Source organism: Sus scrofa, chromosome 15 (genome assembly GCF_054392235.1).
Source record: "Sus scrofa isolate SSC_HxYL_T2T_F1_AM1 chromosome 15, Sscrofa_HxYL_maternal_Yorkshire_Landrace_v2.0, whole genome shotgun sequence".
Taxonomy (NCBI): domain Eukaryota; kingdom Metazoa; phylum Chordata; class Mammalia; order Artiodactyla; family Suidae; genus Sus; species Sus scrofa.
The window spans coordinates 85,424,219-85,442,309 of NC_139397.1; the positions used below are offsets into that span (position 1 = coordinate 85,424,219).

An 18,091-nucleotide genomic window follows, 5' to 3' on the forward strand; every position below is an offset into this window, starting at 1 on the left:
CAACGGGAACTCCTCTTTCCATCAATTTAGGCTCTATGGGTTAGCTCCCAAATTTTCACAGATCATTATTTAAGCAGTGAGGGGTGGCAAATTTTTAATATTTCTATCCCTATTTCCATTTTGTGCTACTTTATTTTCTCAAAACCAACAAAATAAAAATCAAAGAAAAGGACTATTCATCATTGTCCTTTATTTTTCTACAAGTGAAGAAAATCTCTGCCATATGATCAAAGCTATAAGGGACAGAAAATCAATATGACTCTGATTTTGTATCCTTACCTAGACCTATGTGAGGCAGATGCTCAAAAAGGGTCCAGCTGTGGTCATCAATGTAATGGTTCTTCAGGATCAACAGCTGGCAAACATCTCTGGCAGTTATGTCACTAGGAACCTCTAAAGCCCTGCTGGTTTCATCTTCACTGTATACTTTAATTACCTGTATAAGCAGAAATGAGAAAATAAGCTAAAATTGTCTATGAAAAATATCATTCTAATATGTTATCAAACTTACTGGTTGAGCTAATTACAAATTCCTTATACATCTTAATTTTCTTATACACTGAGTGAACATTGCCTATGCAAGACTTTGATAACATGTGTCAAAGCTACCTTGTCCAACCACTTCTGCTCTCTTCAGTGTCAAAACTGGAGCCCATCCAATGACCATTCAATGTCATTTCCCACAACTTGATCTATTAAAAAGCTACACTTCTCTTAATCGATATTTAAAATGTTCCACTCCAAATTTAAATCTGTAAATAAACCAAGTTACATAGGTGGTTTATTCTCAGATATACACAAGTTGTAACAGCAGTAAATAAAATATAAAGATTTCTCTATTTCAGGTCATAGAAATTTTAGTAAACAGTGACTAGATGTTTACCAAATCCTTTTTCTTTTCCCCCTTGCAACTAGTTGTGTCCATGGGATTGTGTTTCAGTCAATGGGATATAATAAGCACATGTAGGGTTGCACCTCCAGGCCCAATCCATAAAAATCTCCCACATACTGCCCTTTATTCTCTTATGCCACCCTCCCATTGAATGGAAATGATGACAAGGACCTAGAGGAAAGGAGAGCCATGGGACAGAAGAAGATTTTGTCTCCGAATGACCACATGGAAGGTACCCAACTAGGAATGCCCATGTGGAGCTCTGACATGAACAAGAAATAAACTTTTCCTGTGTTAACTCACTGTGAATTTGTATTTACCTATTATGGCAGCTAGCATTACCGTAAATCATACAGAATTAGCCAAGGGGTAAGGAGAGGGAGCGGGAGGGGCTGGGACTTGGGGCAAACAGATGCAGAACATTGCCTTTGGGATGGATTGGCAATGGGATCCTGCTGTGTAGCACTGGGAATTCTGTCTAGTCACTTATGATGGAACACTTAATGTAAGAAAAAAGAATGTATATGTGTGTGTAACTGGGTCACCATGCTGTACAGTAGAAAAAAATATATAAATAAATGACAAAAAAATAGAGAGTTTCATTTATAACATTCTCCTCTACATTTACCAAATTATGTTCTGTGCTAGAATTTCTACCACTAACTATGGTAGTAGCAGATATTAATTAAATTAATTATAATGAGCTAAATACCTATGAAGATAGTGTAATAAGATCAACACACACACACACAAAAGTGGGGAATGGTAAGAACATTCAATATAAGAAAAACACCTGTTATAAAAATATAGATATTTTAATATTTTTAGTAATTCAAACAAATGAAAATTGAAATGATGTATCAATTCTCGCCTATCAATTACTTTTCTAATTACAGGTAATAACAGTGGAATGAAAGAGTTGCTTTCTTACAATGATAGCAGTGATATAAACTGGCAAAACTATTTTGTACACCTATTAGAAAATATTTATCGAAAGCATTACAAGGTCCATTCCTTTGACCCAGTAATTTTACTTAGGCAAACTATCTCAATAAATCATCCTAAATGTGGAAAACAGCTCTAGGCATAGACACATCTGCCAAAGCACTATGAGTAATTTTTTCAACCTAAATATTCAATAATAAAAGAATGATAAGTTATAGTACTTTCACAAAATGGAATATTATAAGGTACTTAAAATGTTATTCAAGGAAATGGTATAAAAACTTTAAAAAAATCTGAAGTAAAATAAAATCACAACACCAAAGCACGTTACTCTGTACAGTGCAGACTCATTTGTTGGATTGGTGACCAGGCACCTACCCCTTTTCTAAAAGCATTTGATCACCTTTGAGAGAACCACTCCTTCTTCACCATCACTCTCTGTGATTCTGGCAGCTCTGCCTGCAGCTCAGCAAAGGTGTACTGGACCTGCTGGAACTGGTTTGTAAGAGCTGATATTAAACATTCAGGAACTTTGCAAGCCAGGCCTCTTAAAATCAGCCAAGGTGGGAGAGCGTATACCAAAAAAAAAATGGCAAATGCTGAAAACAAAGCCTTTCCTTTAAAAAAAAATTTTTTTAGAGCCAGTTTATCTGTTCATGACTGCCTCAGTTCCACACAGAAGATGTTATCCAGATTGATCAATCAACACCCAGAATCCCCCTAGCAAGAGTGATTATTTTAGAGATGGGCACATGACCTAATCGGAGCCAGGCAGAGCCAATCTGGACACGTATTAACATAACCACAAAGGGGACCTTCTTTTCCACTGGGTAGATGTAGGGTGAAGCTGCTGTTGTGCACAAACAGAAAGACTGGGAAAATTGGGCCCACGTGGAGTAAACCATGCCAAGAGATGAAAAAAGTCCCGAGAATATCATTGGGCCCCTGAACAAGGAACATGTGAATTCTTTGTGTTTCTATCATATGTGTGCTATAAGGCTAAAATTTCTAGTGGTAATATCCACCTACTTATCTCCCTTGCTCTAGCCATGGACCTTCTCCAACCCATTCTCCATACTGCTAGGGGAATAAACTTTCTAATAGCCAATCAAATAGGGTCATTCTTCTAAAATTCTTCACTGGTCCTCATTGTCCTAATTCAAGCAGTTCACTGTGTTTATTAAGTCCCTACGCAAAGTCCACATCCTCTGCTAAGTGTTTTAATATAAGACTGTCATAGAAAGAGTTGGTTGTTGCCCTTGGAGAGCTAAAGCATAGTGGGGAAAGCAGTATTAAAAAACAATAAATACAAAGTAGGACATAAAAATGCAGTATATTACTAAGTCATAAAATGGGGTTAGGAGATGCCCGAAAGATATTCAATGATATTTGGGCCAAGACCTAAAGGAAATATTCAATGATATTAGGGCCAAGACCTCCTCCTCCTCCTCTTCCTGAGCAAAAGAGGGTAGGAGCATTTCAGGCCAAGGGAACAAAAGCCATGCAAAGTCCTTGCGGAAAGAAGAACCTTCAGGGGTTCCAAGGATTAGGCAGAGTCAGGAATGGCAGGAGCAGCAAACAGGGAGCCTAATCCTAAGGAAACTGACACGGTATGCATGATGGTGGTAACAAGGATGAAAAATCCTAAAATCATGAGTTCCCATTGTGGTGTAGCGGAAATAAACCCAACTAGGAACCATGAGGTTGTGGGTTTGATCCCTGGCCTCGCTCAGTGGGTATAGGTCACAGACGCAGCTCGGATCCTGCATTGCTGTGGAATTAGGAGTCACTGAGCTTATAGGTGGTCAACAAACTTGTGGACACGGATATATCTAACTTGGGAGAAAAGTAAAAAGAATGAGGAAAAAAAAGAATCTAGGGCTGAACCCCAAGATAGTCCAATATTTAATGGTCAGTTAGAGGCAAGAAAGTCTGAAAGATAAAGTGAGACAGAAGGAGAATTAGGGAAGTGGGGCTCCATGAAATAAAGCCCAATCTCTTCAGCATACATACTCCCCAGCCAACCAGCCTATGGAACAGGTTCCTCTGACTTTCGCCAAATATGATAAACATTTGCAACCTCTTCTTTCTATTTGCATGTGAGGTAGCCTCTACTTGAAATCAATGCTCCAACCACCAATCATCTGCTTTATTTGGCAAATTCCTACTTATCATTTGACCCAAATTTCCTCAGTACTTCTTCCAGAAAGTCTCCCAGAGTGCCCCTGGCTTTGTAATATTCCCTTCTTAGGTGTTCTTATATTGCAATTTTCTATTCGAATATCTTTCTCCTCAACTGTACTAGTAAGCTCCTTTCAGGAAAACCTCTATTTTATTTACCATTTGACATCCTATCCTAGAGACCTGGCCCAAGTCAAGGTATGGCTTAATAAAGATCTTTGGAGCAAATGAACTTTGTACCCTACAAAGCCTATCAAAATGTTCTGCACATAATAGATACTCAATACATATTTGTAAATTCTAAATTAAAAATCTTTTCTGCCATGAAGTGTATGAATAATCAAATTTTAATGCCCAGGTAATTCAAATTCCTCTCAATAAGCAAAAGAAAAACAAATTTTCCTCTAAATAATTCTAGGTAAGAACTGACTTAATATTGCTGTTAGCAGGCAGTTGTGAGCTTTGGTGTCACTGAGGTGGCTACAAAGACATACGCAAAAGGCTACGAAAATATACTGCCAAAATCAAATGCAAGTGTCTGTGCTCTTAATCCAATTCCTTTATTTTTTGGTTAATACATGTGGTTCTCTAAGCTCCCAAGATTTCTTTGGAATCTCAGTGTTTCCCATGACTGCATCTGAGTAGGCTATTGTTCTTAATTTTGTGTCTTCAGACAGATCTCGGTGCCAGACAACTGATGAGATGCCATCCACTCTATAGCTGTGCTGCCATGGTTAACACTGACTAGGTTGAGCACTAGTGGGTGCTCTTGCCAAAAGCAACATGAGGACAATCAGTTCTGGGAGGACAAGGAGATCTGACCTGGCTGCTCCTTCATGTGGAGCAATGATGAGCTGCTGTTTCAGTGCCCTCAGGGGCCACTGCCCATTCCACACCGAGAAACAGGGAACTGGGAATGACCTGGAGGTCTCTGAACAGGTTCCCTGGACTTGCTGACTTCCTTGTGTTTTCTTATGGTAAATTCCCATCACCTGGGGTAACAGAAGCATGCCTCTTATTTTTCATGCTCTTTTCAGTCAGAGGAACTAAGAAACGAAAATCTGCAGACATTCTGAAGTCTAAACCAAATTCAAAAAGAGGGCAAGAAGAAAGGAAGAGGTAAAGTTGGGAAAAATGAAAAAGATAGCTATCCAATTAGGAAAAACCATTAATTTCTTCAGTTGATATTGCTGCAAATTCAAAAGAAATAGTTCACAAGAATTAAGACATAAATTTAGAAGGAGAAGGCTAACTTAAATTACTGGAATAAGCAAATGTTCTCATTTTTTTTAAAATAAACGAGGAGAAAATACTTTTGTTTGAGCTCCATTTCCAACCCTTCTTTAAAAAAAAAAAAAAAAAACTCATTTATTGCTGAGTGTCCAAAATACACATTCATCTACAAATGATGAAATTATATTTTGGTTGGTATTCCACAGCGGTAAGTCCCTGTCAACTCTCAGATCTATTCAGTAATTATGAAAAAATTTCTTATACTACCAAAGGGGAACCTTTGCTAAAAAGTCGCATTTTATTTCTATTCATTTCTCCTTGAAATACATGAAAAAGGGAAAGATAATCTAAGCCTTAACTCTCCAGTAGAGTTGAATATGCCCGTTGCCGAAAATATTACTACACTAAACCTTCCTATTTAGGAAAAAAAAGTCAAGACATAACAAAAGCTACATGACTAGTGTGATTAAGACTAAGGTACATGGAGTTCCCGTCGTGGCGCAGTGGCTAACGAATCCAACTAGGAACCATGAGGTTGCGGGTTTGGTCCCTGCCCTTGTTCAGTGGGTTAAAGATCCGGTGTTGCCGCGAGCTGTGGTGTAGGTCGCAGACGCGGCTTGGATCCCGCATTGCTGTGGCTCTGGCGTAGGCCGGTGGCTACAGCTCCAATTCCACCCCTAGCCTGGGAACCTCCATATGCCGCGAGAGCAGCCCAAGAAATAGCAAAAAGACTAAGGTACAAACTTTTGTGAGTGTAAAAACCAAATAGCAAGGCCGTTCTTAAGAATCAATAGAGCAAAATAGTGGTATCCTGTTTCTTCTTTTTACCTTCGACTGAAAGGTAAAAAGAGATCTGAAGATCATATAATAATGCTATTTAATAAAAGAATATTATACATTTCAATTCAGTGGCCTAAATCCCTTTTGCTGTATAAAATAAAAAAAAAAAGAGAGGAAGAATAATTCATATCAATTGATTTACAAGACCATTTGAAATTGTACGCCAGCAGGAAGAAATCCTGCCTAGACCCTAAACAAGAATAGGAATTTTCTTTTTTTCTCAATAAGCAGACATTTGAGTAGCAAGAGACATGCACTGATAAGACCTGTCTATAATATCCCATCAGGACGAACAGAGGGTGCTCCCAAAGACAACCAGTACTGAACACACAGGCTGTGTTGAGGACACCCTCAGTGTCACTGTAATCCCGACAATCGGAGCAACCTTGGCCTTTAGAGTGGTTTACAGCTTCAAAAACTGCTCTCAGAGCATATGGCATCTAGCAATGAAAATGTAATACAAAGGTACAGTAGCCCCTGCAGAGGATATGCTGGAATGTGGGTGGAGCAGATCTCTGTTTTGGCTGACATCTTTATCAAGGCAGTTTATATAATTTATACCTCAACTCCCCTAGACTGTCCTTCATAAAAAATAAATAGAGGCAAGAGATTAAAAAATTAACACAACCCATTTTAAAAATAGTAGACACAACAATGTTCAAATACACAGAGACAGCAAGAAATGGTTAATGTTTCAGAAAAATAAGTTTGAGGCTCTAAAGCCTAGGGACTAAAAGAGATGAAATATTTAAAATATAAGACAAAGGCCATTTCTGAAAAAATAGAGATTGAATTTCAAAATCAATTCAATATGTATTGCCTTGCCCCTGAAGCACACATAGTATTCATCTGCTATAATCACTGGAAATTCCGATTCTCAGAAAAGACTGTGTGGAAAGCCTCAGGAAAGCCTTGGGCAGGGGCGAAGCAGTCAGCCTTTCTCCACCTCCCTGCAGACCCTAGAAAGTGATGGAACAGGAGAGCTAGTTCCTTTCCAGACTAGATTATCCTGGAATATGTGGGGAAAAAAATCTCAGGGTTGTCATCTGGTCATTTGGGAATGCCACAGAGCAGACAGGAGCATTGGACCCATCGGTAAGTAGCTACTTGACATCTTTCCCCCACTTACCCTTTATTTCTTCAGAGAAGGAAGGAGAGAAAAGGGATAATCATTCAGCAGGTTAAAAAAGATCACAGATTACATATAACTAAGGATTAAGAATCCACAGGATGAAGTAGAAGCTTTAAAAAATAAATAAAAAGAAGAAAGGGCAAAAGAGAAGGAAAAAAAAAAAAAAAGCTTTGAGCATGGTTATCTTCCCTGTCAAAGTTTCTATTTGGGAAAAATTTAGATTTGATTTTTATATTAACTATACTTAATACCACATTTAATACTGAATTAAATATTAATTCTTGTTAATATTTAATTTAAGATAAACATCATTATTTAAATACCAAGCTCTTACTGTAAAAGTATATAATTTTTCAGCAGAAAAATAAATGCATTTATTATATCTATTAATTATACATGCTTTTATATAATTAACAGAAAATAAGGAACAAGACCCACAGAAATTTGATTTCAACTGGGTCCCAAAGCAAAGCTTATTTCTACAGCTCTTTAAAAGTTTATCATCCAAGTAAGTTTATCATCCTTTATAAAGGAGGATTATAAAGCTATCTTGTAACGTTTCAGTTTTTTTCTCCAGTATTTTTAACAGATAAGCAACGAACCTAAATCACTGAAATATTTTTATATAGAGGTCAGAGTAGCCCTGGATTTTGTCATTCTTCTAAATAAGGAATGCAGTGTCCTAAGATAAGATGAAGCAGTCTTAGATATTTTGAATTAAGCAACTCAATGTGTTCCCTTGAAGGAAATGGAAAATAATATATTCATTATTACTTTTTCCAAACCTCTAACAAATGTTATATTTAAAAACAGAAACTGTTCTAAAAGATCCAACAGCTCAAGAAAAGCTGTTGCTTCCTTTCTGTCATCCTTTATTAGTTTGTTAGCTGGCAAATATTTATTAAAAGCAAAATAGTTCATAGTTTAGAGAATCCAGGTAGTAGGGAGGCTTAAATTCTCTCCATTGAAAGGGAAATCCAACAACATATTTTATTAGAGCATGAGCAGTATATATTCAATTAGTTACTAGATATTAACTCAAAGTAGATATTGTCACCAATATCAGAAATATAGGAATTGATTGACATAAACAGGTCCATGTCATATCCCTGTGGCCCCTTAAAACAACTATATTCTCTATAGTCCTCTCCTTATTCTCTCATTTTAACTGTATTTTCTCTGTTTCTTAAAATAGCCATGCTCCTTCCTGACCCAGGGCCTTTGTACCCACTACACTGCTACCTAAAGCACTGTGCCCCACCTTCTACTTCTCATCCCCCAAATAAACCATTACTTCTGTGGGGAAGGTTTTTTTTTTTTTGACAGTTGATTTACAATGTTGTGCTGATTTCTGCTGTACAGCAAAGTGACCCAGTCATACATATATACACATTTCTTTCTCTCATATTATCTTCTACCATGTTCTATCCCAAGAGATTGGACATATTTCCCTGTGCTGTACAGCAGAACTCAGTGTCTGTGGGGAAGTTTTTAACATTTCTCGCAGTTTAGGTTCAGGCCCTTTGTTTCATGTGTACATATGTGCAGCTATGTCACTACTATCCATCAGTTTCCACTACTCACAACGCAGCAGCAGGGACGATGTCAATATGTGCTTCCCATTTTGTCCCCAGCAGTCAGTATAGTGCCTGGCACAGTGTAAATCCTCCTTGAGTGATGACTGAAACCATCATGAACGAGACAATATTAGGGATTCTAAAACAGTAACTTTCAAACCTTGCGGGGAGAAAGGACAGACATGGGATGAAAGAGAAACCATAGGAAAGATGGCAAGAAATCTGCGGACCGAACAAAGGTGGGTAAGGTGACCTCCGGCCCATTTTAAGTCTGGGACTCTCTGAGAATTTGAAAAAAATAAAGTTAGAACATCTGAGTGGGACAAACACCATGAACAGAAATACTGAGAACTAAAGAAATAAAAAATGTGCAGGGAGCAGTAGACAGACCACTTGTCTGAGGTGAGCGGGACTGAGCTACGAGGAAGTACAGGTGCTGGGAGACCTAAGGAAGGCGAGCCTTTGCCCAGCTCTGCTGGACAATGGCTTCTCATCCATGCAAACTAGAGAGGGGGCCACCACAAGAGGGGACCCTTTTTAAGGTACACACATGATAAAGTATCTTTTTCCAATGGTTGGAAATAGAGAATTAAGTTTTGGGAAGACAGTCTTACCAGAATAAGATTATAAGGTTGTAAGAGAATGATGATAACCACTTGGTGAGCTAATCATTTAGGAACAAGTTCAGCTACAGGTAACAGAAATATCTACCCTACAATGGCTTATTAACCAAATTGAAGGGTTTTTGCCCCCCTCACATTTGAAACCAGAGACAGACAGCTTAGGGTTTGGTGAGGCAGTTCCATGAAGTGACCATGGACAGGGTTTGTCAGTCCACAATCCTCAAGAGCACAAAATGGATCATCCCCACATTGCCTCTTTAAAAACTCCGAACCTGTATATATTTGTAGGTTATTACATTCAACAGGAAAATTACAGGGCAAGCCTGGATAAAGAGATGAAATAATTCAGAATTAAAGGAGTGTGCTGCTTGGGGAATCCATACAGATCTTCTGGGACCTTTGGATAGGAATTCAAAATGCAAGGATGAAGTTTCATGCTATATGAATTTATTTCCCATTCAGCATCATGCCAAAGAGGCCCAGTGTGGCCTCACTGCTGGAAATACACCAAACTTGGCATGGCAAGTGACTCAGCCCTGCCACACCTGACAGCCTGCTTCAGTGACACTGTCCATCATGCTGTGTCTAGGCTTCCAACCAAGTGAAGAAAGCCGGTCTGCAGGCAAAGGGAGGCGCAGAAAGTCCCCTTGTAGCCCCTCTGCTCTACTTCATTCCCCTACTCTGTTCTTCACCATTTCTGCTCCTCTTCTCAGGCCAAGAGCTCTGCAGACGGCTCCTTCCTTGGGCTTCCTTTCTTCCTAGAGGACAGCAAGAAAGACCCTAACTCAAGCAGGGGTTCAGTTTTATAACGTGAGAAACCAGAAGCCCTTTCAGTGTGCTGTTATGGGCTAGGAAAAAAAGTCAAAAGAAACAGCTTCAATTTCATTATAAAAGAAGGCCAACATTAAAAACTAAGTCTAAAAATATCCCAAACCATGGACATACACATATATATATGTATATATTCATATGATTTTAGGACCTAAATCCAATACGAATAATAAAGAGGGTCGAATCATAAATCTCACACTTATGTTTCCAGTGAGTTCATCAAAGGAGTGTTCTCTGAAGCCTCAGTGTTTTTAAAACTCATGTAATTCCTGTGAAGATGCCAGTGCTGGCTAGTTCATCTTTGAAGTGAAAAAAAAAAAAAAAAAAAAAACAAAAAACTTCACAAGTGCTAATGTTTATTCATATTTAAAGCAGAAAACCACCAGTCATGCTTACGTTGGACACAATGTTATTCCAGTATCTCATTTCAGTTTTTCAGCAGTCGTTTGTTCCCAGAATAACCATAAGACATGTCTAAGCGAAAAAGTTAATAACTGTTTCACATAATGAGAAAGAAGGACAAGTTGGGGAGGGGTGGGGAAAGAAGTGTTTGGAAAAGAGGGGAAAATACAAGAAGAGGAAAGAGAGTATAGCCCAGGACACATCAGATTTTTACTGTAATTCTTGAGCTGCCTTGCATCAGTTGAAGCACTTATAGGAACTACCTTATGTCACTGATTTTTAAAAGCACAACTCACATTTCATGCCTCTGAAACTCAGACATAAATAACCATCAATGGTATGCCATTGTTTAATTGGAAGCACAAAAAATAATGATATTTCTTGTAATTTAAGGTGCCACAGAATCAATGAAATTTGCTATATTCAGTCTTTCTGGTGCATTTGAGGGGTATTATTTTACAAACTTATCATGCCATGCAACATATCACTTTCTAGCCCTAATATTCCCATGCTATGACAGCACTAGAAAAACTGATTTATATCAATTTTTGTAATTTTACCTTTCCTTCACTTTTTTGAATACTTATTTTATATCGATGCAAAACTGTGTATCAGTGTAAAATATGTCTATTCCTATAAAAGAAATGGAATCAACACTGTTAAAATAAAATACTAAGGGTTAAGATGACTCCTAGAAAATATCCATGAAATCTTTTCATTTTACAAGTGAAGAAGCTGAAACTGACTTGCTAGGGTATCTCAGGCTGGCCACAGGCAGAACCAGCCTGGGAATCCCATCCCTGGGCTCCTACAGGACCCTGTTCTTTTTAATTTGCTTACCTAACTTTCATGCTGCTTTAAGCTGCTGCTTCCACACAACATATTGGATAAAAGTATTAGAGAACCAAAAACCTGAACATAAATATGTATGTATGTCCCAAAGCACCTAGCTTTTTGAATGTCAAAAAAAGGTTATTTGTGTTTTACTTTTCTCAGCATGACTTGCTGGAAAAATTGCATAAATGGAATCAGCCAGCAGAGGGAGTCATTATTTCTCAGTGCCAATAGAGAAAAAACCTGATGCTCTGAAAATTACTTTAACATCGTTAACCCTGTGAAAGTTCTGCTTCATATAATTGTAAGCTGCTAACAAATTAAATTTATTTTTAAATATCCCTAACTATTAAATTTTAATATCAATCACATTTACATTTTTAATAAGAAAGATCGGGGGCAGGGTGGTATATGAGTGTGTATGTGTGTGTATACACATATATGTCACTTCAGGTGGTATAAAAGCCACCTCTCCTAGAACTCAAGCTGGAGATCCTCCCTGGCATTTAAGAGGTGATGTCAAGATTTTTCTTCAAATCCTGATAGAACTATACAAACTAATTTTGACTTCTGAAACTGTAAAATATTTATGATATTTTCACAAACACAACTGAATGTATATGTCCAAATATGCAAGTCCAAATAGGAAGCTATAAGCAATTTAGGACAAATCCATTTTTGCCAAAATGTTTTTTTAATTCCTCTTTTGAAACTGTCTTAAGAGCAAGGATCTTTAATATCTTACAGAGGCATAAAATCTTTATCCTATCAGAGGGTTTAATATACAAAAGTACAAAAGGTCTTACTTATTTTTTCTGGCCAAAAGATATTCTTGTTTTCTAGAATTGGCTGAGGGTGCTGGGGTACGGCCAGGAGAGCCAGCCCTAAGACCGCCCCAAGCAAGAGTCTTAGACTGTTAATCAGCCCAGCTATTTTTAATCTGCCTTCACTGCCAAGTGTGGACCAAACATTGTAGTTTGCAAACTAATATGAGGCATGGCCCTCATTCTTATGGAGGTTCAGTCCAGGGGCTTATGGCAATGGTGGACTTCAGAATCCACTCTGTGATCAGATCCTAGACCATCAGCTTATCGATAATGAGTCTAGGAATCCTCATCCTGCAAAATGGGCAAAATGATGGCAAGCTGATAGCACTCGATTCATAATAGTGACTATTACACATTTTTGAAAGCAAAATGAGTAAGGCCCAAGAGATTCCTATTGAGCCTCAAGGACATATGGTTTAATTACCATATCTTTTTTTTTCTTTTTATGGCCACACCTGCGGCATATAGAAGTTCCCAGGCTAGGGGTCAAATTGGAGCTACAGCTGCCAGCCTATGCCAAGCCCCAGCAATATCAGATCGAGTCGCATCTGTGACCCACACTGCAACTTGCAGCAACACCAGATCCTTAACCCACTGAGTGAGGCCAGGGATGGAACCCTCATCCTCATGGAGACTAAGTCAGGTTCTTAACCCACTGAGCCACAGTGGGAACTCGTAATCACTACATCTTTGAGGCAAGATTGCATGCTCAACAAGGAGAAAATAACTATGGGGTCAAAAGACAGGTTGGTAAAAATAAAAAGAGAGAGAGAGATCTGCAGGATGAATAGCCTATACAAGGTAAGAGTGTTGCAGCTGCACAATGGAGTTCGGCTCTGCAGTACATGGGTGTTCATCAATTGTTCTGGGCAGCCCCCTGCACTGGTGAGGCCCACCAGGGGCTCAGCTCTGCTTATTACTCATTAGCACTGGACCTGGGGTAAGATACTTAACTTCTCCAAGCCTCACTTTCCTATCCCAGGTTTCCACCAATCTTGCCAGATCCTTACAAGGATTAACGAGACTGTTGTAATCAGTATTGGACATAGGACAGCTGTTTTTATTTATATTGGTGTGCATAGAGGGCAGAGAGTGCTCTAAATTGTCTACAGCAACACGTGGAGGAAACAGGTCATGAAAACACAGGGTGGACTAGCTGATATGGGCCCTGAGTGCATGGCTTCCCACCACAAGGTATAGAACCCAGGAAAAAAAGAAATGAATGTTTTTCACAGAGAGACAAATGCAGAGAAGAAAAGGCCAATGACAGGTCAGTATAAAAAAAGCCCAATTGTTTTTTTCAAAAATTGTGTTTATTTAACAAATAGTGACTATACACCAACTTTGTCTGATCCCTGTGATGGCCACTTGAATCCAGTGATGATCAAAAGTGACACAGCCCTTATCATCATCTGGTTCACATTCCTGTACTGTCACCTCTGTCCACTGAAACAACTTCCTAACACTAGGCACAACTGTACGTTTTTCAAATATATAAGCCATAAGCCTGTGTCTTATACTCCCTAGAATAGTAAAAGGAGAAGTTATCTAACCACTGTCTTATATATTTAAATCTACATTCCCAGGTTAAAAAAATATATATTTACCAGCATATAATAATTGAGTTAAGTTTTTCAAATTCAAATTAGAGTCTGTATACAGAAAGTAAGCAAAGGGAACATGAATTTGAAAGACATAATGGTTTTTTTCTCTCTGACTGCACTGTATCAAGGACCTGACTTTTATTTGATTCATTTGCTATAATGAAAATTTTTGGAGAATTACCTTAATAGGATAGGGTCCCCAAAGTTTAAAATCATAACAATAGGGAGATTTTAAACTCTTTATGAAACTAGTAAAACACACCATTCCCCAGATGAGTGGGGAAAAAAAGGAATTCACACTGGTTGAGCTTCTACTATGTGTCAAGTACTTCTAAATATTTATCCTATTTAATCCTTACAATTGTTCTGTGGGGAAGCATCATTATCCCCAAGAAAGTGAATCTGATTCTCAGAAAGATATAAAAGAAGGCACTTAAAGTCACACCACTGATCAGTGACAGAGCTGAACTCAAACTCAGGGCTTCCAGGATTTAAACCACAAGATCTCAGGTATATCACTCTTCCTAAAAACTCACATCTAGGGAAAGGCAGCGTTTTGTAAAAATATGAAAATCCATTCATCTATGTGATACCCTTCCTGGGTAAATAAGCAACTACATTACCCTGAATAAAAATTAAAAAGGCAGAAGAAAAATAAAAGTTTATCAAGAATGAGAACTGTAGGTAAAAAGCAATAAGAATACTCCCCACCATGTCACAACCACCTTCCAAGCAAGCCAGCCACTTAAACTCAGGTCACACCTGTGATGTCCATTACCTTTCCCTACTCAGGAAATCTGTTCTCTCTCAGCTTACTGCACCTTCTACTATCTCCAATCAAGTAATCCAATACATTTGTTCAAAAAGCATAAGCACATTTTGTACCTGGCATAACAATAACAAAAACCTAAGGGACAAACATTTTCTGAATGCCTAAGATGTTGGAGGCACTTGCACTGGAGATGACTAGTTGCGCACCAAGAACCATCCTCCGTGTGTCCTGATTCTGATGAGGAGGGCAGCATGTGGAGCTCCAGGCCTACATTTCCTGGCTTCCTTTGTAGCCAGAGTCGACTACGTGTCACAATCCTGGCCAGTAAGATGTAAGCAGAAGTTCCCCATTACTCCCCTGTGGCACTCTAACATCTGAACTAGCTGTTATGCCCTTGGTTCTTTTCATTTTGTATGCCAGGAATGTGAGCAGGATGACTGGAGATTTGCATTTATCTTTCCATAAAAGGAAAAGGGACCTACACTAAGGAAGATATAATAGAAAGCAAGAGAAGGGTGGTTGCCTGGGGACATAGCAGGATAGCTACGTTAGCTTTGGACCGATTATTCTCGTAAAGCGAAAGAAAAACAAATCTCTCCCATGTTTAATATGCTGTCATTTGAGTTTTCCGGTTACATGAATTAAATTCAGCCTGCAACTGACAAAGCACTTTATTTAAAGGGTCACTCCCTTAGAAATGTAAGATCTGCTGCAAGACAAAAAACAAAAGCAAAAATCCAATGACAAACTTTGAAAACCAAATATTGAATGATACATAAAAATACATAAGATTCACAGAGAAAACGAAAAGTCAAATTTGAGAAGCCAGAAAGTTTAAGATACACACCTAAGAATAACTACTAAGACTTAAATATCATAAAAGGTAAAAACAAAATTGATGTCACAAGGCAGCAGTTACTGAATTTTTTTTTTTTTTTTGGTCTTTTTAGGGCCACACCACCCACAGCATATGGAAGTTCCCAGGCTAGAGGTCAAATCAGAGCTGTAGCTGCTGGCCTACACCACAGCCACAGCAACGCCAGATCCGAGCCTCCTTTATGACCTACACCAGAGCTCACAGCAACACTGAATCTTTAACCCACTGATTAAGGCCAGGGATCGAAACTGTGTCCTCATGGATATACTCAAATTCGTTTCCAATGAGCCACAATGGGAATTCTTTCTTTTTTTAAGCAGTTACTGAATTTTTGAGATGAGTAACAAAGGTGTATCCATTGACACCTGAGTTAAAACACTATTAGGATAGACGTGAGGAGAAAGAGTCTCATAAGGCCTCAGGACGGTACCACAACCTGAGCTGGGACACGGACAACAGCCCTTTGTGAAAGCCAACAGGATCCTGGAATTGTCTATACGCCATGGAGCACATGATGGGGACGGAAATACAGAGGGACAAAAGCAAACCCTGGTTGGAGCACAAGGAGAAAAATGTGCTAGAGTGGAGGCTTTAGTGAAGCTGGGAAAACTGCCATGCATCCAGGCCCTGAAGCACAGTGAAGGCTACATCTGCTTGGACTGATTTCGTGTGTATTTTAAAGTTTCTGGGGAAAATAGCGATATGATGATCTGTATTTTTTCACTCTTTACGAAACTGTTTTTTAGAAATTCATAGCAATAATTCTAATTGTATGAAGAAGGAAATATAACATTTTCTCTTGTACAGATGGAGAACTGAGTCTTTTGATAAATGACATTGCTCCATATTATAATCATGAATTTTGGGTTTTCAAAAAGATTTGAATTCTATGAAAAATATATTCTAAAAAGTATCCCTTTTTTTCTCTTAGATTTTAGAAGACACTTCAGGATTCTATGTGCGCATGAAAGTCTCTCATACCTGTCATATGGATAAAGAATGTAGAAAGGCTTATAAACATAATTTGCAAAACAATTTAATCTGATAGATGTAGAAACCCTCCTACCCACAGAATCAGCATAAGGACATCTGGCCTTCTGACCTTGCAGCCTTTCTATAAAAAGAATGTGAATTTTATATTGCACTTGGTATAAGCCTTACAATGCTCGAATCTTTTGTTAACTCTCTGGGACCTTAAAATAGTTTCTTGATGTAATGAACCCAATTAGAGCTCTGAGTAAAATCATCTTTCCATCTCTCTCTCTCTCTCTCTCTCTCTCTCTCTCTCACTCTCTCTCACACACACACACACACACACACACACACTTTGTTGCTTACAGTTGCTTTCTGAATAAAATGTTTTTTTTTTTTTTTTTTTTTTTTTTTTTTTGTCTTTTTGTTGTTGTTGCTATTTCTTGGGCCGCTCCCGCGGCATATGGAGGTTCCCAGGCTAGGGGTTGAATCGGAGCTGTAGCCACCGGCCTACGCCAGAGCCACAGCAACGCGGGATCCGAGCCGCGTCTGCGACCTACACCACAGCTCACGGCAACGCCGGATCGTTAACCCACTGAGCAAGGGCAGGGACCGAACCCGCAACCTCATGGTTCCTAGTCGGATTCGTTAGCCACTGCGCCACGACGGGAACTCCCTGAATAAAATGTTTTCTACACTAGAGCATATGGGAGTTGGTGGAGGTGCAGAGGAAGATGAAAGGATTTGCCTAAGCTAATTCTAGACTAGAAGTTGAATGGCAATTATACACACCATAAGGCAATTTCATTAACATTAATTTCAGGAGGTAACACATATCTAATAAGAGAAACACACTGGAAGTCACAAGACCAAGATTCTATTTCTAGCTTTGCCATTGACCTCCGGGTGACCTTGCAAAAGTCACTCAACACCCAAGAGACTCAGTCTTCTCATCTGAAGGAAAAAAAAAAAGGCATAACCTAGTAGTAATCTGACAAAAATGTTCTGACTTAAAGGATTCATTCAGCACATTTGGTGAGTATGTGATCATTTCTGAGAGACAGGATGAAACTTTCTTCACAAGAATCTTGATTAACTAGATCAAGAAAATCAGTTCCTAACAGAATTAGAGAAAGTCACAAATGTCTTTCCAATTTACTTGATAGTCTAATGAAATTTGATGTTCCTCAAAGATCAAAATATACATGATATGCTACAAAAAAGACCCACACCATGTTAAGTAAGGGCCATGTCCAAAGTTCAAGTTCCCAACCAATCTCAGGCAAATCTCATGCCCCCTTAGATCAGCTACACTAGCCGATAAGAATATTATTCCCTAGCACTATTAAGCATTTTCAGAAATGCCCTCAGCCTTTCAAATGATTAGGTTTCCAGCTGGCAAATTATTTTTGCAAGAACTGTTCAGTCAGGATGAGCAAACTTTATGCCAAATCTGTGGAAAATGTACCTGCCTTCTTGGTCAGTGAGAAACTGCCCCCCAAATACTCTGAGAAATGCTTGTATTAATTTGTATCATCTTAAATTATGG

At 38.6% G+C, this 18,091-nt stretch overlaps 1 protein-coding gene across 13 annotated transcripts in view; it reads right to left on the reverse strand.

The window, feature by feature from the left end:
* GRB14 (growth factor receptor bound protein 14) overlaps positions 1-18,091 on the reverse strand; it is a 127,400-nt gene that overhangs the window by 45,947 nt on the left and 63,362 nt on the right. For 12 of the 13 annotated variants that reach the window (XR_014829466.1, XR_014829467.1, XR_014829468.1 and 9 more), the window contains one exon: positions 280-436. The exons of the other annotated variant lie outside the window; for it this stretch is intronic. Coding sequence is in view for 9 of the 12 variants with exons in the window: in XM_021075428.2 (XP_020931087.1) it covers positions 280-436 (157 nt within the window). In the remaining 3 variants the exon portion in view is untranslated. The remainder of the gene's footprint in view (positions 1-279; positions 437-18,091) is intronic. 13 annotated transcript variants of the gene reach the window in all.